General features: G+C 56.5%; 1 protein-coding gene across 1 annotated transcript; it reads right to left on the bottom strand.

The window, feature by feature from the left end:
• Positions 1–759: 759 nt before the first annotated feature.
• Positions 760–22,273, bottom strand: SH3RF2 (SH3 domain containing ring finger 2). The gene is made up of 8 exons (XM_068206266.1): positions 21,701–22,273; positions 11,042–11,299; positions 9,046–9,369; positions 5,268–5,362; positions 3,193–3,363; positions 2,776–2,990; positions 1,912–2,273; positions 760–1,077 (listed from the first exon to the last, which is right to left on the bottom strand). The coding sequence occupies exons 1-8, from the start codon at positions 22,070–22,072 to the stop codon at positions 793–795; spliced, it is 2,082 nt and encodes a 693-aa protein (XP_068062367.1). The 5' UTR covers positions 22,073–22,273; the 3' UTR covers positions 760–792.
• Between the last annotated feature and the right edge of the window lie 1,342 nt (positions 22,274–23,615).

Raw genomic sequence — 23,615 nt, 5'->3', positions numbered from 1 at the left:
TGTTTCATGCATCTGAAACCCATGAATCCCACGTAAGGTATTTACAACAGCCACGTCTGAGTGGGTGGGTGGTGGGAAGGGGCTGGAAGGAGCTCATGGGCAGGAGGTAGCTGACAGGTGACCAGAGGAAAATAAGCAATGAGGAGAAGGGAGATTCAGTGCCCTCACTGCAGAGCCTGGGTGACTGCAGTGATGGCAAAGCCCCTTCCATTGGCTCGTTGCCCCCCAAATCACCTTTTAGGCTTCTGTGTTAAAACTCCTGGGCTAAAACCAATGAGAAAAGCAAGCAACCACCCTAATGAAGAATCGGAGTGACCCCCTCCCCTCAAAGGCAGCATGAACCATCAGCCCGGAGCTGACTGATTCTGATTTATGGTTTCTTTATCCTGAGGCAGGCAGGTAATGAGCCAGTGTTTGATCTCTGTGGGCTTTCCTGCAGCCCTGAGGAGATCAAAGCAAGTGTAACTCCTTCGATACCTGCACGTTTTCCTCCCGTGCCGCCGCTCCGGTGGTGCGGCGCGGGCAGCGGCCTGGGGAAGGTCGGTCCTGTGGACCGGCAGAGCCCGGCACATCTCCCCGTGCTCAGCAGCCCCGGGCCAGGGGGTCCCTCAGGGGTGCCCGCAGCTCTCTGCGAGCCCCAGGCTCGCCTGCCCGAGGGTGCTGGCGGTGCGGGGACGCGGGAGCAGCGGCCCCCGCCCGGGGGAGCGCCGGGGGAGGATGCAGGGCTGGGCGCTCGCCGGGAGCGAGGGAGAGGAGCAGGAGCGGGGAGGAAGGCAGGCGCGGGTTACCCGGTCAGTTTGCTGAGATGCTGCTGTAGCTCTTCTTGATGGGGAAGGTCAGCTGCCCCGAGAGGTCCAGCGACAGCGCCTTGGGGTGCAGCGCCCGGCGCGGGTGCAGGGGGCTGGAGCCCAGGCGCGGCGAGTACAGCACCAGCAGCTCGGGGCCCAGGCGGGGCTCGGGCAGGAGCCCCTCGGGGCCGGGCTCGGTCCTGCTGCGGGGCAGGCTCGGCGAGGGCTGCAGGCTGTGCCGCTTGGGCGGCGGCGGGCTGTGGTTCTGGAACCGCACCGTCTTCACTTGCTGCAGCGAGAAGGGGGCCAGAGTCAGGTGGGAACAGCAGACCCTGCCCGCCCTCCCCTGCCCCCTGCAGAACCGGGGAGATGTGCTGGGGGGCAGCTGGATCCTGCGGGGTACAGCATGCCTGCAGGGAACCCAGGGCGATGTGCGGTTGGTGGCAGGTGGCAGAGAGCCCCAGGGAGCAGCACAGCAGCGCTGGCAGCTCCTGGAGACCGAGGAGAGCTGGTCTGAGAGCAGAGGCAGCACAGCAGAGCCGTGGGCTCTTTCAGCTGATGCTGAGCTGCCTGGGATCTTTGAGGTTGGCTGAGCTTTTGGGGGCGTGTGGAACGGTTTGGGCACGTCTTTGGGTACTGTGGGAAAGGGAAGCTGTCACAAGGGCAATTTCCAGAATGATTTTACCTTTATGAAATTTCTCTCTGGCTGCCAGAAGGGGAAGAAATTCCCATTCCAAATGGCTCAGCCCAAGTGACACGAGAGAGATGGGGGAGTTCTGCAAAGCTCTGCCTGACACTAGTTCTGTGGCATTTGTTCCCAAACTCACAGATTCTTGTCCAATTTATGACCTCGGAAAAGTCTCGAGATTTGCTTGTGACTGAGCTTGGTGTCAGGGACAGAGACCCTGCAGCGTCCTGCCTTTCTTGAGGGCTTAATCTGAACAGCTGCATCAGCAGCACCAATACCCGATTTCCTAAGGCATGTGTCAATCCCAGCGATTTCTGTTGGAAGGAATGGGTGAGGATGGAGCAAAGCCCTGGAGGGATTTGGCCCTGGTTAGTTTTGGCTGACATTGCTGGTTCCGCTGGGATGCTCTGGGGCACGGGCGGGTTCTGGCCGTACCTTTTCGGCGCTGTTGCGGGAGGTTTCTGGTTTCACCAGGATGGACGGCGGGGCTGATGCAGGCGGCTTTGGAGCTGCCTCGCTCTTCACCGAGGGGTCTTTGGCGTCCAGGATCACCGAGCTGCACACGGAGGGGCTCCGGCTCTCCCCTCCCCTGACCAGCAGCGCCGGTGAAGCCTCATAGGAGGAGTTTGGCCTCGTTGTCTCGTCCACGCCAGCTCCGGGAGGGATGCTGTGTGGTGGGGAGCCGACGTGCGGGTAAAGCTGGAAGTGCTGAGGTCGCCCCGCAGCCGTGGGACGCCTGAGGGAGCCGGTGATCTGTACAGGGGTCCCTGCCTGTCCTGGCCTCTGCAGGGATCCGTCTGGGGAGCAAGGACCACGGAAAGGCATTTAATCAGGAATCCAAAATGTGCAGAGTGAGCAGTGGTTACAGCCCTGCTCTCAGCATGCTGTGGGGCTGCAGCTCCCAGGGATCACCCCGTGCCCAGCCCTGTGCACCGGGACCGATTTCGGGTGTAACAGCGCTGACAGTGGCCCCTGCCAGGGCACCGCTGCCTCCAGAAGCAGCTCTGCTGCCAGAGCTGGGAACACACCACCTGGCTCCCCAATTACTCTTGGAAGTGTATTACGAAACGGTGTGTATGGGATGAAGATAAACCTTGCAGCCTCCTTGTAAAGAACATAACCACCGAGCTCTACACAAAGCTTTGCAAGGAATTTTTCCATGCTGAGTCAAACCCTCTGGAATTCCCAAAGAAGCCAGGGTTGGGGCCAAGCAGGGCTGAGGGACCATTAAGCGCAGCAGCCGCTGTGCTCTGGGGGAATGCGTCCCCCTGTCCCTCCCGGAGCCCCCCGAGCACTTACTCCTCCTGGTGCTGCCGCGGCCGCGCCGCAGCGGGGCCGGTCCCAGCGCGCCCCGCCCGGGGGAAGGGACGGGCACGGGCAGCAGCAGCGGCCGCAGGGCCCGGCTCTGCCTCGGGCCGCTCTCGGACATGCTCCCTTGGGAGGACAGCGAGGAGGTCGACAGCGTCCATGAGGTGTACAGGGAAGGCATCTTCGAGTCGGAGAGACTAGATTTCCTGTTGGAAAAGAAGGGCGAGGGCTGCTGGGTGCCATCCCACCTGGCGAGGGACCCCTGGCCCCGGTCAGTGCTGGGGGGACCCTTGTCAGTACTGGGGGGATGCCTTGCCATGGGTTCTCTGTGCAAACAAGAAGACCCCAAGTTCTACGTGTTGCCCCCTTCCCTCTCCACGTTTTTGTTTCACGTAAGAAAGCCCAGACCTGAAGAGGGGAGTGACGTAGTTGCTGGGGAAGAGGCCGACTCTGCCGGTGACGAGGGACATGCCCCGCAGCCACCCGTCCTGGTCCTTGCCGAAGACACGGACCCCTTCTCCCTTCTGCAGCTCCAGCTCGTCTGGTCCATGAGCCGCGTAGGAGTGGAGAGCCACGCACCTGGGGAGAGAGGGTATGAGGGGAGGCAGAGCTGCCGGGCAGGGGGCTGGAGCGTCCCGGAACTCCGGGCTCTAACCGTGCTGGGGAGATGCTGCTGGCTGTGCCAGGAGCCTCCTGAGCCAGTGCTGCATCGAGCGTCTGGGTGCTGCCGTTTGTGGAGAGAACTCGCAGGGAGGAAACAGCCTGTTACCTCGGGCCAAAGGGGGTATGAATAAAAGAAGAGCCAGCAGGAATGGAGAACAAAGCAGCTCAGGAGGATGGTTTCTGTCCAGAAGTACCAGCCCAGGGTGACAAATGTTGGGAAGGAGGAAGCTGCTGCTCTGCACCTCGAGTGCTCCATCAGAAACACAGATCAGGGCCTGACAAGTACCTGTCCTAAGGCAAAGCTCTTGAAAGAGCACAGTTATGGTGCGCTGTTCAAGATAGCATCAGGCAATTCTGCCTTTGAAACCAGAGGCCTTGGATCTGCTTGCCTGGAGCATGACCAGGAGGTGTTGGAAGCCCAGGGAAGAGCACCACTCTTGCCCTCCCTCCCTCCCTCTTTCTCCTTGACTGGAACACAAGGACAAGAGTCGCAGCCTCTGGAGGCCATGGAGAATGGACAGAGCAGGAGGTAGGAGGAGGTACATGGCTCCACTCCAGGGTAGTGAGGAAATCAGACTAGAAATTAGTCTGAAATCCCCTCTAAACCTCTCTTTTGTGATTCTGGGATTGGGACCAAGGGCTGAAGCTTTGTTCTTCTCTCTGACCCATGCGTAAGCACACAGCAATACAGCAGCAAAAGAAAATGGTGTATTTTTCAAAACTTTTCGCTATCTGTTCTTTAAAGAACTTGAATTTGTCTCCAGTGTAACACATTTAATTGCACTGTTGATTTTTTCAAGGGGAAAGTGATCTGCTCCAAGAATCAATGAGTTACAGCCCAACACTCCAAGTATCAGGTGTTATTTACAAAACAAACAACACACGGGGTGTCTGGATAGTCAGGGCTACCCCAGAACTCTTAGAAGTTTCTCTCTCCCTGTTGTTCAGCACAAGCATCTGAAGGATTGACCTGCTGGGCCAGTGTGTGTGAGGGGCTGCTCCCTCGGGGTCTGGCACAGCCCAGGTGGGCTCTGAGCTCTGCAGCAGCTCATGCTGCTCAGGAGTCACCTCGAGGAGAGGCTCTGCAGCTGCTGGTCTGACACTGCATCTGTGCAAACCAGGCAGCTGGTGCTCACACCAGATGGTCTCACACCATCCTTCTGCAAATTAGTTTAAGGTCTTGGGAGTTCTCTTGTCCTTTGGATTATTTGTGTGCTGCAGTCTTGGCTGACTGAGGATGGTGTGTGTGGGTCCCAACACAGCACCGAGCTGTGGGTGCTGCTCCTGGGCACCAGCATTTCCCACAGCCTGGCCCTGCACCAGGGGTGCTGAGGGCCGTGTAAACAGCGTGTTGTGATGCTGTTGTTATTTTAGATGCTTTACTAAAGTGCCAGGGTGGTGAATCTTACCTTGATGTAATCATCACAGAGTGTTATCTGCAAATTTTAACTCTGTGAAAGTTTTCAGGAATTGGACTGCTCAAAACACCAGTGTCCATGAAGGTTTCAGGATAAATAACTAGAGGCACTTAAGGAGTAATTAGTTTCTTTATACTTGAAAAAATTAAATGTATTGTTGACAAACAGGCAGAACTGTTTCTCCATAGAAACTGCAGTGAGGCAGAAAGATGCACTCAGCTGTGGTGTCATGTCTCCGCCACTCCTGGCTTAGACCAGCCAGGTGCATTCCTACATGGATCTGCACTTGGATCCAAGCTGTGCTCTGGTCTGTCTGCACCTCCTGCCTGGCAGGAGCAAGCTCATGGTGAGGCTACAGCAAATTACCCCCCGTGCCCAAAGCATTTCATTTTCCTTACGTACAGGTAGGCTGGCCCGTGGTGCTGCAGGTGGGGAAGGGTGACGATGGCTGCTGGGGGCCCCAGTGGTCCTGGTGTGGGGTAGTAAGAGGTGCTGACCTGTGGGAGAAAGGAAGCAAAGAAAACAAAGTATTAATCTGGTTATCAGCTTCTTTCAGCCACTGGAGGAGCAGCTAACACTTGGCTGGCTTCACCCACCCTTCAAAAAACCACCAGAGACATTTCAGGAAATAGAAGAGTCTGGAGCATTTGCCTTAGAAAAAGAACAGGCAGCAAGAAGAAGACTCAGAATCATGGAATCATTTAGGCTGGAAAAGACCTCCAGGATCATCGAGACCCTGTGACCGATCCCCCCCTGGTCCTTTCCCCACTGGCATTTTGCACCTGCAGCGTGGTACCAGCCAGCACAGTGTCCCCTGTGGGCTCTCACAGGGGTTCCAGGGAGGTGCTGCAGCCCCGTTTCTGCTGCTGAGGTAACTGTGCCTTGAGCTGTGCCGGGTGTTGTCTGCCAGGGCCACAGGGTGACTCCTTGTCCCGGCTGTGCCGCTGAGGCCCCGCTGGGCTGTTCCCACTCCCTGTCCCTCCTCATCTCCCAGCTGGGCTGATGATGGTGGCCCCCGAGGGGGTCTCTGAGGTGAGGCGTGCGCTCTTGGGTGTCCTGTGCCGGGGTCTGCTGAGCATCCAGCCATGGCCCACGGCCCCCGACCCAGGGCCTGCCTGGAGGGTGTTTCTGTTCTCCTTCCCAGTTTGGTTTTGTGTCTCTTGTGCTTGCTGAGCTCCGTGGGGTCCCAGCTACCAAACCTGTGGGTCTGTGCCACCTGGGCGCACTCTGACTTGTCCCTCTGGCTTCTGCCTTTGCCCTTCTGGCTAGCAGCGGCGCTGGCAGCACAGCAGCCCTGGGGTGGGAGATGGAGCACGCCGTGCTGTGCTGGGTGTGGAGGGAGGGTGGCAGCAGGGGAGGGCTGGGTGGTGGCAGCAGGCAGCCCGGCACCCTCGGGACGCTCTTCTGCCGAGCTGTCCGTCCAGCCGAGCTGTCCCTTCTGCCGAGCTGTCCGCCCAGCTGAGCTGTCCGTCCAGCCGAACTGTCCGTCCAGCCGAGCTGTCCGTCCAGCCGAGCTGTCCGCCCAGCTGAGCTGTCCCTTCTGCCGAGCTGTCCATCCAGCCGAGCTGTCCGTCCAGCCGAGCTGTCCCTTCTGCCGGGCTGTCTGTCCTGCCGGGCTGTCCGTCCTGCCGAGCTGTCCCTTCTGCCGAGCTGTCTGTCCTGCCGAGCTGTCCCTTCTGCCGAGCTGTGCCTTCTGCCGAGCTGTCTGTCCTGCCGAGCTGTCCCTTCTGCCGAGCTGTGCCTTCTGCCGAGCTGTCCGTCCTGCCGAGCTGTCCGTCCAGCCGAGCTGTCCCTTCTGCCGAGCTGTCTGTCCTGCCGAGCTGTCCCTTCTGCCGAGCTGTGCCTTCTGCCGAGCTGTCCGTCATGCCGAGCTGTCCGTCCTGCCGAGCTGTCCGTCCTGCCGAGCTGTCTGTCCTGCCGAGCTGTCCCTCCTGCAGCACGGAGCGTCCCCGGGGTGAGCTGCTGCCAGCAGCGGACCCAGCCCTGCCCGCGCTGCGAGGCGAGCGGAGCCCTGGCCGTGCCCTGCTGTGCTCTGAGCCGCGGTGGCAGCAGCGTGGCTCTGTCGGGGGACAGAGCTCCCAGCGCGGCAGGGCGGTGGCAGCCGCGTCCCGGGAAGCTCAGGGCAGCGGAATGTCGCCGCGCTTGGATGTGGCTGGCAGCTGCGCTCTCCAGCAACGACCACAGGATCTTTAATGATGCAAGCTGGGGCTTTAATCTCGTGTTCATTTCAAATCTAATTTCTAGTGGTCATGTCTGTAATGCGGTGCTGGGGCACTGGCTTGGCAAGGACCTAAGAAAAAAGAAAAGTGACTCACCTGCTCTGGTGCTCTCCAGTAAATTAAATTAATTAAAGCACCCCAGCAATTCCAGCTTCTGTCTCGGACCTGGAGTAGCAGGTCAGCTTCAAACCTCCTCTGCATTCCTCATTTTCTAGTCCAGGCAGGATTGGACCAGGTGCTTATAAAGTTGACTGGAAATTATAATTCTGTTTTATTAATTACCATAATCAAAAAGCTTGAAATTTGGATATTTGGAGTTTTGTTTTTCTGCATTGGAACAAAATGACAGCCTTTTGCTGTTTTTCCTGATGGAACTGTGTTGAAATGTCTCCTTCTAGGTGGAAAGCTCCATGTTTTTCATCTCTGTGTTCCCCTGTGCCTGGGAGCAGCCATCATTTAGAGCATCCTCAAAGCTGCCTTTGCATTTGCAACATGCAGAGGGGAAAAAAGATTGGAAGGAATATTTTCGAGTCACGTATCACAGATTTCAGCATTCACTTTTGCTGATCTCCCGTGAGTACCTTGCAAGTCATTGTAAGTACAAAGGGTTTAATTCCCTGTCTCTCCCGAAATCCCTCTCTCGCTCCATCTCCCTTCCTAGCGTGTCACCAATGTGACCCGGCACTGCTGACACAGGCCAGTCCCTACTGGAGTGTCCTCGTGGGGAGGGAGGGAAGCCCTGCCCATCCCACCATGGGGCTCTGGGCACTGGGCCCTGCATAAGCGATGTGCCATCATTTATGGCACGGGAGAGCCAGGTGTGCTGGGGGCAGCTGTGGGGCAGCAGCTCCCTTCACCGAGCTGCAGGGCACAGCAGTGGCTCTGGGTCAGACCCGGCCAGGGCTGCCAGCGCAGGGAATCAGCTTGGTTGTGATGGGAGGCGATTCCAGCGGCGGAGAGGGAGGGTGTGGGTGCCCCGCTGCCCTCGCCCCGCAGCCGCTTGCACAAGAGGCACATGCACGGGCATGGCCCCGCAGCCCTGCAGACTGCTTCTGGCTCCAGCTGAGCCCGGCTTGGCAGCCGAGGGGAAGCGGGAGCCGGAGGAGGAGGCTGGGGCAGCGCTGGGAATTCCCTTTTATGGGCCGAGGTGAATCCGACCTGCTCCTGGTGCTGGGAATGCCAGGCGGGCAGGTCCTGCGGTGGGAGCCCTAGAGCCCCGGCACAGCCCCTCTGCCCTGGCTTGTCCAGCTGCTGCTGGCTGCCCTAGCTGCAGCCCCTGCTCCCTTGGCCTCCCAGCCACCCTGGCAGCGCCTACCTGGGGTTCTGAAGGGATCTCAGCATTGCAGCTCAGTCACTGCAGCCCAAACCCAGAGAAGGAAAGCTGCATCCTGTGCAGCCCCAGAAATGGCACAGGCTGCCCTGCAAACCTCTGGGAGCAGCACTGCTGACTGGAAACAGGAGATTTCCAACCCTTCTAAGGCCAAATATGTCCCCTCCCTTGTTTCTGCTCTTGGCAGTAGTTCACACGGAGACTTTTGGGTAAGATCCTTTTGGGGGTGTGAGACAGGATACAGTTTCAGTTGAATTATGGAACTCCTGTAGGGTTTCATCTCCCCTCTGTAACCCAGGATATCACATCCCAGCCCTCTGCAGGCCAGTGCCCAGGACAAAGTGCCTGCCAGGTGTTACTGCCTGGACACGCACTGCCAGGGGCTGGGTGACTGCTCTAAAAAAGGCTGGAGCAACCTTCACTAGGAAAGATGTCATATAAATGTAAAGAACCCCTTTTTCTCCCATATCTGTGAAGATTCTGTGCTCAGATCTTTAGTCAGAGTGGGAAGAAGGAATGAGACTCTTCTGCCTCGAGTGGATGAATTCCAAAAGGTCAGTCCAGGTCTCCAGCTCAGCCCCAGGTTGAGCGTGCCTCAGGATGATCCCAGCTTTGGGCTGGGCTGCCTTACCTGAAGCGGGGTCCCGCAGGGGAGCTCGGCTTTCTCGCTGCTCTGGGTGGCCACGGTGGGGTTGCTGGAGCTGATGAGCACGGGGGAGCTGATCTGCAGTGCCGGGCGCTCGGCGGGCGCGTGCACCATGCGGTTCAGGGTGTTGAGGGCTGTGGTGATGGAGAACTGCCGCAGGCTCTTCCGCCTGGAGTCGGGCACCTTGGGGAAAGCCGCCGAGTCCGCTGCCTTGGCCTTGGCCGCCGCCGCGCGCAGGGACGCGCTCTTGGGCGGGGGGGACCAGTGGCCCTTGGTGGCCTGCAGGAGCTGCTGAGCGGGGCTGCTCGGCTGCAAGAGACAGCAGGAGACGCGATGGGGTTTCAGAAGGCACACCTGGCACAGCCCTCCACTGCCCTGCTCCCCTTTCCCTCTGCCAGCAGAGCTGCAGGCAGGGCTCAGGTGGCGTTACAGGTTATCTGTAAAATCTTGGGGCTCTGTCATTTCTCTCATCTGGTGTTAGTGACAAACTCTGGGTGTAAAACTCCCCATTCAAAGCTGACAGCAAAATTAAAATTGGTTTTTAAAACTTGTGCTAAGACCTGAGGATGAGTGCTCCCTCCGATACACTCCTTGTCCAGAGCTTTGGCTGGCAGAGGTGCTGGGAGAGCTGTACTCAATAACTCTAACTCTGAATTAGAAGGGATGTTTGGACTTGTTGGCCTTTCCCCATCTGTGCTGGCACACGTGGGTGCATCCTGCAGCTAAGAAGTATGGCATGGGCTCAGAGAGGCCCTCACTGATGGTGGCATTCCCAGCAGGATTACATCCACCCAGTTCCATCTCTGTCAGCTTGAACATTCATGGCTTGATGCTGCTTCCATTGAAAAACTCCTGGCTTGTCAAGGATTGGGGCTGATGAGGGAGAGGCAGGCCCTGAGTTTGCTTATGGGCAGTGTTCACACAGTACTTCTTGGAAACTGCTGATCAGGGTGTTAGTAGCAAAGGGCATGTGGTGACAGAGTTTTTCACCACCATGGGTGCCAGAGGAATTAATCATGATTTACTGCTGACATCAATGAATTGCAAAACTTGAGATTCTCACCCACTCATGGGAGGTAATGTGCTCGATGCCTGGGATGGACAGGGAGACCAGGGCAGGAGAGGTACAGGTGGCTCCCAGATGTTGACATTTCACAACAGGAGTGGTTTTCTCATTTCCCCTCTCCAAAATAATGTTTAAAGCCCCCGTGTGTATGTAGGTACACACGTGCCATGGCCATCCTGCCATTTCTGTGTATGAGCAAAATGGAAATGTTTTTTTGCCTATCTAAATCCCATGAGACATGATAAAATGGGACACAAACTGCATGTCAGAGCCAGGAGAGCCTTATGTCTCCCACAATAGCCCTACCTTTGCCTTCTCTAGAATTAATTTCTAATTCCTTGGTGGCTGGATGTGTCCCTTAACTAACTTGTGTCTCTCAATGCTAGACTTGAATAAGTCATTACTGAAGCTAAAATTATTTCATTAAATGAAAAGACGTTTAAAAAATATATATTAGAGCTTCAAATAAGATGTTTTGCTTGTGTCCTCCTATAAAACAGCCACAAAGCAGAGCTTGCTGTAATTATGGGCATTACAAGTATTAATTTTATTTCTAGGAACTGGTGCCGGTGCCATATACACCCTGCATCTCAAGCTAAACTGCACAACACAATTAATGTCTAGACCGGTGCTGACAATACTCTGCCAGGGAGGGGGTGGCTGGGAGGTCTCTGGAACGCGGCCCCGGGAGCGCCGCCCGCGACGCGCGGAGCTGGCGCCGGCCGGGGCCACCCGCGTCCTCTCGGGATGCTCTGTCACCCTGCGTGCCCTCGGGCCGTCGGAGGGGAGGGTTAACTGCTGGCAGCAGCGTCTGAGGGGGCTGGGGACCCTCAGGCACCTGAGAGGAGCTCCCGAGGGGCTGGGGAGCGGCAGAGCGCCGTGCGCGCCCGCCGGTCCCGGTGCTGCGGGTGGTACCTTCGGGAAGGTCAGGGTGTCCTTGCCCTCCGCCTTGTCCCGGCCCCGCGGGTCCAGGCTGTAGAGTGGGCGCGGCAGGGGCAGGTGCTTGATGACCTGCACGGAGCTGGCCGGGAAAACGCCGCTGATGCCGTTGAGCTCGCCCAGGTACCAGTTCTCGTCCAGCTGCCGCAGCAGCACGATGGTGTCCCCCTTGTTGAAGCGCAGCTCCCCGGGGCTGTGCCCGCGGTAGGTGTACAGGGCCCTGGCTCGTGGCACCTGCGGGGATGAGAAACAGCCCCTGCAGTTTGTCCGACACAGACAGGATTCCCCAAAAGCATTTGTAATTAATGAGAAAAAAATGCAGAGTTCTAAGGCTTAAGCATGCATTTATTAGGATTAACTACCCACATCCTTCCTTGATGGGTTTTACTAATGAAGACAAGCTCCCAAATACTTATGCTAAGTTTGTATCAAGATGAAAAGCAGGCTGGACTTGTTTAAGAATATTAAGAAACAGTTAAGGCCCTAAACTAGTCTTCCCATGGGATCTTATTGCCTGCTATAAGGGCTCCTCCAACACAAAATCGATTTGAATGGCCCAGGTATTTCTATTTCAGAAGGACTGGAGGTCACAGCCATCACCCAGCTGAGCTGGTGGCTGTCACCTGCCAGGAGAAGGCAGCAGTGCAGGGTGAGTACAGGTTCTGCACTACCGTGGCTCCATCCCTGCTGTGACACGTGTGACTATGGGTTTAATCCAGCCTTTTCCTGGGTTCCGGGAGGAGCTGGATTCCTGCTATCATCGCTGCAGTGTAGTGTGGCATAGAGGAGACACAGCAAGCCCAGAAGAGGACGTTGTGACCTTGACTGTCACCCAGATGGAAGGACCAGGTTCCCCTGAGACAGCTGTGCTGCTGTGCTGAGCCCTGCCTGTCCCTGAGCTCTGCGGGGCTGCTGCGAGGGCAGCGAGGGCTCCCTGCAGCCCTGCACTTCAGGGGATAACCCGAACGCTGAGCTCCATCCTGGCCCCTTAGCTGGGGGCACAGCTGCCTGAGCTCCACGCTGGCAAGCTGGACAGCTGGGATTGTCCCTAGCTCTAGAGCCTTGACCAGCTTGAAGCTGAAGTGCCGGTGCCCAGGGACAAGAGGCTGCTCCGCTGCTTCCTCAGAGGGCTCCACAGGTCTGGATTGTCCTTCTTCTCTCCTCAGAGCCTTCTAGGTGCTGTGGCATGGTGAGGACAGTGCCCTGCAGTTTCCAAGACATAGTCACCCCCTCCCACTCATCTCACAGGAGACTTCTGTACGAGTGACACATTTCAGATTTCCTGCCTTTTTCTGTGCATTTCCCCAAATCCACCCGTGTCTGTGACCAGGGCTCAGGCAGGGCTCCTGCAGAGCTCCCTCTCTCTCAGCCACTTCTCAGAGGGCAGGAAGGTAGAAGCAAGAATCTCAATATTAGTTTCCAGAAGTGTGGAAATGATCAAATTTCCCATGGAAATAGTTAAGTTTTTGGAAAGAGGGCATCTTCCAGCATCCCCAAACCCTGATGCCTGGTAGGGAAAAGGAACCAAGAAGAGAAAAAATTCATGTACTGCTTTCACTTCAAAGTCTTTGAAATGGGAAGCAATTAGTTTAATGTTGAGTTGTAATTAAGTCATTCTCTCTCTTAATTTGTGCTCAGAGTAAACACATGTGCTTGGCTCAATGACACCCACAGCACATCTCTGGGAGAAAGGAAGTGGGGAAGGGGGGCTTGGGCCAGTGTTGCTCTCCATCAGAAAACCAGGGAGCACATCTGTGGGGGCCATGGAGACTCCCTGCAAACACACACCTGGACAGGTGAGCTTTGCCGTGAGGAGAACAGACTGGGGGACAGCAGCTCTCCTTCAGAACCACGCTGGGACCACTGGCACGAGGAGCACAGAGCTGGGACTGCCTCAGGAGCAACCAGAAAACAAATGGGACTTTCACAAAGGGCGAGAACAGGGCTTGGGGAGGAGGAGCAGCAACGTCTGGGATGTGAGGGAAGAGCAGGATACAGGAGAACATTAAAGGCAGCATGAACGAGTTATGGAAATATATTAAAAAGAAGAGAAACGCTGAAATTAAATGCATACCTGGTGCTAACTGGGAAAGGGAGCAAGCAACAGAGTGCTGAGAGTCTGGAATATTTTTTCTTCAGCAGGCAAAGGGATGAGAGAGCAGGGCAGACTGGGATAAATACCCAAAAGCCAGGTGGGACAGGTGTGTTTGTGGTCTTAGGTCTGGCTGAACACATCCCTCCACTTGCATGCACGGATGGTTGGATGAATGGGCTCTTTCTTCCTCTAACCACACTCACAACCTTCAGCTCTTCTCCTCCTCTTTAACCCTTTCCTCACACTTTTCTGTCCTTTCAAGTCTCCCAACCCAAGTCAGCTTTTTCCAAAGTCCGTAGGTTTTGATATTATCAATTTTTTAAAATAAATTCTGTTTGGCTTCTCAGATACTGAGCCAAAAATATCCCATCGATTTTCCAACTTTATTTAGGACACAAACTAAGCCTTTACCTACCCACAGGAAGCAACTAATGTGCCCTGTCACAAAATAAAGCTGCAAGCTGGCGATTTCAGGAAGACATGCAGAATCCCTGTTTCGTAGCGTGTTCGTAGGGCGCAGGAAAGAACAGTTGACCCCGCAGTGACAGGCACGGTGCTGGAGCTGGGTGGGCCAGCAGAGCCCCTGGGGGTGGGCACCAGGGGCCAGCATCTCCCTCCTGCAGCTGCAGCTCGGAGCTGATCTGAGCCTGTCTCAGTTCGGGTTGGTTTCTGCCCACTCCCGGCTGTCCCAGATCCTCTGCAAGGGATCTGTTTTGCTTTATTTAAAGTAGGTTAATTGCAAAGGCAGAAACTGGGGTGCTAATTAAGCTGTGATAAAGACAAGGAGTGCCTGGAGGTGGCTGAGGGCAGAGGGAGAGGCTTTCCTGGGCCAGAGTGTGTCCTGGCAGGGGGAGAGGACCTGCTCTGTTCTGATGGAGTCTTCTCCCTTTAGCATGTCCAGCTGCTCTTAGTCAGTCCAAAGCAGCATTTTATTTTAGCAGGGCAGCAAAGTGTTCAGCTAAGGATTGCACACACGGTCCAGTCCCCCTGCACGCTTGGCATCTGTCTGAGCAGAGAAAACACTGGGAGCAGCTCTGTGGAAAGCTCAGCTGAAGGCTGCTGAAAGTTTGTGTGCAGTTTGGCTGCTCAGCAGCAGAGAGAGAGAAACTACAGTGGAGAAACCCATTTTGGGAGTGCCTGTTACTTTTTTCGATGCTGACTCATTTTTCCTGATTTTGCCCTCTGTTTTCTCCTCCATCACGCCTGAGTGAGACCCAGGAGCTGCTTCAGGCTCTCAGAGTGGCTGAGCCCCGAGTGCCCATTGCCTTGGGGTGCCTGGATAGAGCGTGGGGGAGCCCTGGGGAGAGAAGGCAGCAGGTAACACCAGGTGTGGAGCAGAAGCCCCTTGCATCATCACCATCTCTGGGGGAGATGCTTTTCTCTCCTTGGCCACTCTGCCAGCAGGGATGGTCATGGCAGATGCACTTCAACTCCTTGTCCCCATTCTCAGTGGATGTGAGGCCAATAAGGAGAAAAGATTTTGTTTTTTTCACTATTTTTGGCATTTGGCATCAGTTGTGCTGGGCAGCCATCCAATACCTTTGAGTCTCCCTCTGCACAAAACAAAGATTAAAAATACGTATATGTGTGTGAGGAAGCAGTGTGGGGCATTTCTTCCTAGCAGAGAAATGCACTCTGTGCTTATCTGAAATGAGCAGGTTATAACTCCTCACGACTGGCAGCAGGGGACTCATGAACCACCCCTACCCAGAGCATGGGAACTTACAAACAGAGGAGGAGAAGGAGCGAGTGACACTGGCTGGGGAGGGGATTGCAGGCAGCAAAGCCACAGCACAGGGAAGAGGAGACGCTGCTGATGGAAGCTGGGAATGCCCCTACACCTTGTCCCAGGCAACTCCCTTTAAAACCACCCCACGGAGCAGGGCACTCCTCTGCAGCAGCAGCTGCAGCCTGGATCCCCCGGGGCAGCGTGAGCCTCGGCCAGGACCGTGTCTGGGCTGGAGCCACTGACCCCTGCCCCCCTGCCACACACAGCTCAGTGACACACAGCTGGTGACACCAATGGGACCCTCCTGAGTCCCTGCTCCGGCTTCACCAACACCGCCGGGGATGGACGTGTGGGACAGCTCCTTGCTCTGGCTGTTCAGGGCTGCTTCCTTCTGATTTACTGCCACTGCCTGACCTTGGAGCTAGCCCCCAAACCTCGGCAGGTGTCCTGCTGACTCCAGCAGTGGGGATGCTGCTGGCAGTTGGATCAGGAATGGCCTCGGTTGGGCTTGCACTGGTGTTTTCCCAGCTTTGACAGTCCTAACCCCATTCAGGGAATGGCCTGGAGCAGCTTCCCCTGTGCCTGTCCCGCTGAATACCTCTGCAGTAAATCCAAGGGACCGATCCCAACCTGGGGTCATTTTGGGAGTTGCCCCACAGGAGGATGTCTCGGACATGTGCAGGAGACAGGAGAGCACTGGGCAGTGTGGATGTCTCCCCCTGAGGCAGCCAGTGACTCCAGGACAGATCTGAGGACACAGACCCGTGACTGACACTGAGCATGTGGAGCTGGGTGTTATCCACCACTGGCACTGAAGGACGTGCACACACTGGCTTTTTATAGAGATGATCAATAACATCTCCATCCCTTCTGATTCCCGACAGCTGCCTCCAACATCCTGCCACCACTGCCCATGTCTCCATGGCATGAATGAGCCCCATCACCTGCTTGTGTGCTCAGCTAGCACAGTTCACGGCTCTGCAGGATCCAGGTGGATGAAAAGAGCTATTTGAATGCAAATTAATTGCCATTACAATTCTGTTTTTCTGCATTTCGGCAGAGGAGATAACTTCAGCCTTGTCACAGAGAACAAAACCTTCAAAAGTGAACTTGTCATTTCAATCTCTTCACATAATTATATTCTGAGGATTCAGACAGCTGGGTGGTTTCTGCATTATTTCTTCCCTGAGGAGGATTGTTCCTGTCTTCTGAGCACACGTAGACTGTGTGCACCAGGGAGAATAAAGCCAATCCCTCCTGCTCACGTCAGCCCTGGAGCTGCCCCATTCCCTTCTGGGCCTGCCCAAGTGAGAGGTCAGCACTGGCCATGGCTAATGCTGGGGGCCACCTGCTCCTGAGCCAACTGGCCATCATGGGAAGATGCTGGAGATGTGAATTGTATGGATTTAGCTGGTTCTGTGCTGCTCCATCTGCACGGCTGCAGCTGCTGGGGCAATGGCAGAGGGACTGGGAACACCTACCCCCTGTGCTCACTCACAGCCCTGGGGTACCACGGCATCAAGGCTTGTGTCACTTCTGAGTGTGGCCTGGCTTTGGAATGCAAAGGTGACATGGAAAACAGAGGAAATGAGTAAAGAAAACACAGAGCAGCTTCTCTGATGGAGAGGATGAGAGACACTGAGGCAACACTGCCGGCACCCAGCCCTCAGAGGAATGCCTGGCCACGTGCTGGTGCCCCCATGGCTGCCCAGGAGGACACAGCTAGATCAGGCTCCACTTTGCCTGTGTGAACCACAGGGGACATTCAGGTGAGCAGGAGGAATGCCCAGGGCTGGAGCTGGACCTGAGTGTGCTGTGGCTCCTGGGAGCAGGGCACGGGGAGAGCAGGACAGGTCTGTGAGAGGACAGGGAGGACGTGGCAGGGGCGTGCTGGGCACCGGGTCCCAGCGAGCTCGGGCTGCAGAGTGTGCACGAAACCCTCTCACACCTCTTGGCTGGCTGCTGCTGTATCAGATGAGCCTGTGCTGCTGTCAGCAGGCCCGGGCAGTGGTTCAGTTGTGTGTCATGGGTTTAAGCTGCATGGAAAACAAACTGTGTCAGCCCTCGGCGTGCCCAGTCATGATGCTCTGCCTCAGCAGCACTGTTCTCAGAAGAGGCTGTTTATTGTGCAGGGAGGAAACCTGCATCCTGCTCCATCCTGCTGCTCCTGAGCTCTCTCCCTGCTGGTTCAGTGCCCTCCCCGTGCTGGGAAAGGGAGCACTGATGTGGCTCCTCAGCCAGCGCGGCCAGCCCTGGGAAACGTGGCCACCTCTGCCAGTGGGCACCGGGCCCTGGCACGCTGCAGGCCGAGAGGTGCTGGCAGCAGGGATAGCTGTCCTGTCCCTCGGGAGCCCGCTGCCTCCAGCCCTGGCACACTGCAGAGCTGCATGGCACGGTGCCTCCTCCCCACTCTTCCCTCCGGAGGGAAAACGACAAACTCAGGCCAGCGAGCAGCCCCATGGAGCCAGGGACAGTGGCCAGCAGACAGCAAGATGTGAGAAGGGGGGACGCAGACTTTGGGGCTCCTGGCTGACCACGGCACTGCGCAGGTGAGCTCGCAGAGGAGCCCCGCTGTGCTATTCCTGACTCGCCATCTGAGCCTGACTCATTGCCTTGGAAACAAATTAAAACACTTTTATGTGTTTGCAGCTTGGTACCTAATTTTGTAAAACCAGGGAAACTGGCTCCTGCTGTTGGCCATGGAGGTCTTTGGGTTTCCACAGCCAGAGGTACCTCCCAGGAGTGCCCTGTGCTGGCTCTGTTGCTCACACAGCTTTCGGGGTGTGTGTTGTCCATTGCCCTATGTTGACCTCACTCTCTTTGTAGTAGATAAAAGTGCTAAAATGACATGCAGAGGGAGAAAACACACCAGTGCCCGGCACAAGGTGCCAGCAGCCCTGTGGGAGCAGCTCCTCGTTCTGCTAGAATGAGATGAGCCCTGATGGGACCTGGCAGAGGAGGAGACCTGGGACAAAGCCTTCCTCCAGAAAAGCTGTAAGACCACACAGAATTGTGCAGCCAAATGAAGCATCTCCGTGTCCAGCTGAGGGGCTCTGTGGCACATCCCCACCAACCCCTGCAGCTGTGAGGAGGCTCTCGTGGGAAAGGAGCCGGCACCACCACCTCAGGCAGAGCCCAAGCCTGGGCAGCGCCCGCGGGTGTGTGACATCCCCAGAGTGCTTGGCCAGCCCGAGGGGATGGGACACACGTTTTGAGGTCACTGCTGTGACTACACAGGAACTGCTGGGGGTTTTGGGAGGGTGGGAAGGGGGTGGCTCACTGAGGGGGGCCAGGAAACTCGCCTCTGCCAGGTGCAAACATGGAGTTTGCTTTGAACAAGACTTCAAGAAGCTCCAGCAATCCAAGTCCTGTCTATCAAAGGCAGAAAGGAGTTGGAGATGATTCTGGAGGAGAAGAAAATACCAAGACGCAGGCACTATCTATAGACATCCGTGTGAAGGTGGGACGTTGGAGTGCAGAGTATTTTTATCCCAATAGAGGTGTTATCTGTCTATCTCCCATGAAATGCTGGAAGGGGGTGTTGAGCACTCAGTTCATGCAAAGAGAAAATAGCCCAAGTCACAGTTAAATCTGCGTGGTCCGTGTTTTCCTAAGGCAAGCTGTCACACTCGGAACTTTTTTCCTCTGGCTCACTGTCCCATGTTTGTTGCATGACAAAGTTCAGCACCCAAGCAGCTGTTCAGTGCCTGGATGGAGTTTTTCCCTGTGCAGGGTGCAGCTGGGTCATCCTACCCCCCTGAAGAGGTGTGGGAGGTTCGTGCATACCTCAGCACACACGGTCTGCTTGCTCACCAGCTCACGCTGGGGTGCAGCCAGGTGAGGAGGAGCATCAGCACAAGCTGTAACCACACCTGGCACATGCCAGGGGCGGTTCCTGAGAGTTCAAAGGCTTCAGCGTGGCTTATTTATGCATACACCTCCCAGCAAATCCCTTTATTCTTAAATTCCAGACAGTTCGTTATGTGGAGATTCTGAAAATCCAAAGTGCTCCCTGCACTGATGTTCAAGCTCTGGAAGCCTGGCCGAGGAGCAGCTGTGGGAAGAGCAGGGGCTCAGGGCTGAGCAGGACCAGCACAGCCAGGCCGTGCTTACGGGTCCACGTGCACAAACCCAGCACGTGCCCACACCACGTTAGCTCGTAGGAAGTGGATGCAAAAGGGATTTAAATGCCAGCAAATAAATCGCTTGGGATGGGCCGTAATTAGAAAATTCCCTGTTTTTTAACAACTGGCTCTGGGAAATTCCTGACCGCAAAGCCAGGGCTGTATTTGTGCTAATCCAGCAGCTCCGTGGGGGCCTGCTGGCTCCTCCTGCTCAGGAGGATACGAGCTCTTGGCTTGCTGGGTGATGAGGGACTGATTTTATTTTTTGCCTTCGTGGAAGCTCATGAGCAAGAAGAGCAAAGAGCTGGCAAGGAAACATCTCTGCTAAGAGAAACTTTGATCAAACTTGTGATGTTCTCAGCTCCAGGGAGTAAAGGAAGTTTATTTATAGAACTGCCTTGGTAGAACCAAAGGCTGGCCCCTATCCTGCCTGGGTGGTGGTTCTGGCTGCAGAGCTGTGTGAGGCACGCCAGTTTTGCTTGCTTTGTAGCATAAGGTGGTGGATAGCACTGGGGTAATTAGCAGCCCTTGCAGATTGGGGCAGTCTGTTTTTGGGGAGCCGTGACTTTCTGCTGCAGCAGCACACGGACACTGCAATTCTGAGTACCCAGGGGAGAGCTGTGGTGGGTGAGCAGCACTGCAGGGCAGCTGCTCTCACTGTGATTCCTGACAAAAAGAATCTGCTCTGAGGTTCACAAGCATCTGGAGGTCTCTGCTTACCCAGATTCCTTCAGGTGACCCTGGAATCAAGCATCCGTGGGGTAGGGTGATGACAAGTCACCCTCATCTTTTCACTGCATGGGCACTTTCAAATGTGTCCCTGCTGTGCTGGGTGACATGCTGCTGTCACCAAGTGCCAGCTCAGGGGAGGCTCCAAATCCATTAACATCTCACTGGAGTAACCAAAGTAACATCTGGGCCTGAATGCAGGTATTTAAAACCACTAAAACCAAAATGTGACTAATACAGTGCATTCTTCACCTTGCAGTAGAGGATTCCAAAGTGTTTTATAATTAAGTAACTAATTAAGTATAAGAGTATTTCAGTGTAATGTGTTTTATATACCTTCCCAGAGAGGCACAGGAGCTCAGAGGGCTGTCCCAGTGCCAGGGAGCCAGCCACAGCTCTCTCAGTGCTCACTGGCTCTGCTGATTTCCAGGAGTTTGGTCTTAAGTTGGTCTTAAAAGCTTTTGGGAGCTATGCATGGATGGATGTCACCATTATATACCAGCAGTGAGTTCCTGCCCGTCCTGAGAACCAGTTAAAGAAACATGAAATGAGTGAGAGAGAAGAAAGCCAGACAAGTGTATTTGTGCTCTTTTATCCAGGGCCAGGAGGGTCCAGTTGGAAAATCTACAACCTCCTCCTTGTCAGCTGGAATGCTGCTGGGGATGGCAGTGCCTGGAGGCTGTCACTGTTGGAGGGTTTGTCCCTTGCACGGACGTCCCCAGCAGCTCCTGCAGCTCCCCTGGAGGGCTGGGGCTCCCTCGGAGAGGGGCCCTGTGGAGGGAGCCCCTGGCAGCCCAAGGACCTGCTCTCTCTGCCCCTGGCCCTGTGCCCCTCCTGTGCTGCAGCCAGCAGAGTGCTCTGGGCTGGGCAGTGCCACCCACCCTGTCCCTGGCTGGGCTGTGCCGGGCAGCATTCCTGGGACAGGGACACGGTGCCTCAGGCTCAGGCCTGCACAGCGGGAGCACCAGGGAGAGGAGCTCCCGAGGCATGCCTGCTTTTGGTGTCTGATCCATCCAGATCCCTCATCGACACCACAGAGATTCCCTGGGATACACGTGCCAGCTCATACCCACAGGACACAGCAACCCCTGCACGCCTCCAGCGCGGGCACAGCTGCGCCGTGCCTGCCCGGACCCCACAGCTGCGTGCTCTGAGCAGCCTCTGGGGCTCAACAGCCCTTTCAGCCAAGCTTTGAGTGCTATTAAAAGGCTTTAGAGACATTGTACAGAGCAGTTCAGGTGAGAGAAATGGAACTCCAGGAATATAATGTGGGAAAGGTGAAGCCACAAGTCTCTGCCCTAAATTCCAACTGAGCCAAGGTCTTTTAACAAGGTCTGGTCTCCCGTCCTCATTATTCAAGAAGCGCTTCTGTATTGTTAAAGAAAATGATGGAAAGAACATAGAATTTTAAAATTAGCCTAGTAAGCCATCCCTAGGTACAGTCATAAGTGAGTCAAGTTTAATATCTTTAACTAGTGAACTTCCAAGAACTTTGGACAGAACAACAGCAGAGCATTGGGCACCCCCCCTTCTTTTCCAATGTGGGGAAACTGAGGTGCAGCTACGGAAATACCTTCTCCACCACTAACAGTTACAGCTCTGCAATTACAGACTTAATTGCTATCAGTCAAAAGCAGTGTATTGCCTGAAAGTCCAAGCACCTGAAATGCCCTTAAAAGCCAAGAAGCATCTGAAAACTCTGGGAGAAAAGAGCTGCTGGGAAGTTTTTGTAAGAAGGGCAGGCTGGCTTTGTCTTAGCCTGGGAGCCAATTTCTGCTGTGGTGAGCTTGAAACAGTCAAGTATCACATCGAAACAGCAGCCAAATATGCACACAAAACACTCAGTCTCACTTCAAACACTCTGCAGTGCTGCTAACAGAGAAGGCTCCTGGCTCTGGGCACACAGCAGGAACCTTTCTATGTTCATGGGCAGAGGAAAGAACTAAGAACCTCCTTACCCCCTCCATATGGATCCGAGGATTCGTTGCTAGCCGGTGCTGGTGCAGCTGCAGCCCCCTGGGGACTCTCCTGATGGAGGCGGGGGAGGACAGGACCCCCGACCTCTGGACCGAGCCAAACCTGGTGATGTTTTGTCCACACCTGACTCCATCCAGGAGGCGAATGAGGAGCAGGTTGGAGGGCAGCTGCTCGATGCTGCCCAGGACGAGGGTCCTGCACTCGGGGCACCGGAGCTCCTTCTGGGATTTCAGGATCCTCTGCAGACAGGGCTTGCAGAATGTGTGCTGGCACGGCAGCACCTTTGCTGTGGCGTCGAGCTTTTCAAAGCACACGGGACACTCCAACAGGTCAAGGAGAGCCAAGTCATCCATCTTCAGCGCAGAGCCCCTTCAGGAGCGGAGCCGGGGCCATCCACTCCCCACATCCACCGGAGCCGCCTGAGATGCCTTCCTGCGAGAAGCAGACCCTGGCTCAGGCAGCTATCCTGCACGAAGGGCGAGGAGGAGGGAGCACGGAGCAGAGCTGCGCTGCTGGAGCGTGTAACGCAGCCACCTACATCCAGAGCTGCACTCCCAGCCAATGTGCGAACGCACTCGCTGCGCCCGCAGCCCGGTTTGAAATGAGTCACTCCTGACTCAGCTGGAGCGAGGGGACGGCTCCGGGCTCCGGGCTGCGGCCCGGGCTGAGCACCGGAGCCCCAGGTCCTGCTTGCGGGACAGAGGGTCCCGGAGCCGGGCCGGGGCAGCGGAGCGGGCCGGGCGCTGCCCCGACGCCGAGCGCAGGGCAGGCTGCAGCGCTCCTGCTCCGCGCAGCAGGACTGACAGGGCACGGAAAAATTCACCAGCTCGGGAGATGGGAGTCCCTGATAAACATCAGCCCCGACCGGCCGGTGCTGGGCTCCGGCTGCGGCGCCGCTCGCTGCGCACACCCCTCGCACACCTACACGCCGCCTCCGCCCGCAGGTAGCGCCAGCTCGGCTCTCCCTGCCCGTTTCCACCGCAGCGCTAGAAAAAGTCCTTCAAACGCCACCGCTCGCCGGGGGTACCTGGCAGTGCCGCGGCTGGCTCCGCAGTGCCATCCTCGCCCGGTTTGGCTGCCTCAGCTCGCTGAATCAACCCCAAGCGATTATTCCTCCCACGGCCCGGAGCCGCCCAACCTGTTCGGCTCCCGGCTGCGGGGCTGCGGCCGGGCGCTCGGCGCGGCTCAAGCCCGGGCCTGCAGCGGCCGCGTGGCCCCGCAGCTCAGCCGCGATGTGCCCAGGGCACAGGGCAGCCCTGGCACCGGGGGCTGGCACGGGCCTGCTGCGGGAGCAGCGTGTGCCAGACCCGGTCCGGACCCGGCTTCCTGCGCCTGGTGCTCCAGACAGGCAGCGACCGCTGCTGCCTCGCGCTCCTGGGGATGCTCACCTCGCCAGCGCTAGCCCTGTGGGAGCGGGGACCGGGACAGCGCCAGCAGGGCCGGGCTGACCCTCTGCAGCCTTCTGGTGCCGGCCCCTGCTCTCCAGCAGCTCCCAGTGCCCCCAGCTCCAGGCTGGCCGGCAATGGGCTGCTGCCGGGGCAAGGCGGCCAGAGCTGGGTGCTGAGCATGGCCAGCACCTGCTCCCTGCGGGCAGGGTCCGTGTGTGAGCCGAGCCCAGCGAGACCTGAGTCCAGCACAGCCAGAGGGGTCCGAGGGGCCCCTTCCTGCCCCGCGAAGCAAGGAAGGCCAGGGACCATCTCGGTACCTGTAATTTGCATTCCCTTTATCAGCTGAATTCCTATCTTGGGTCTGCCTGCTCACACATACTGATGGATGGCCTAAGGAGAGCAGGAGGGGCAGTTAAGGCCCAAGACCATTTTCCTTACAAACCTTGCCGCGTTTCAGCCCTGTGTTTTCAACATAAGAGTACTACAAATATTAAAGAACAAGACTGTA

This window comes from Anomalospiza imberbis, chromosome 15 (assembly GCF_031753505.1).
Source record: "Anomalospiza imberbis isolate Cuckoo-Finch-1a 21T00152 chromosome 15, ASM3175350v1, whole genome shotgun sequence".
Lineage (NCBI taxonomy): Eukaryota > Metazoa > Chordata > Aves > Passeriformes > Viduidae > Anomalospiza > Anomalospiza imberbis.
This window is presented reverse-complemented; position numbering and strand designations above follow the sequence as displayed.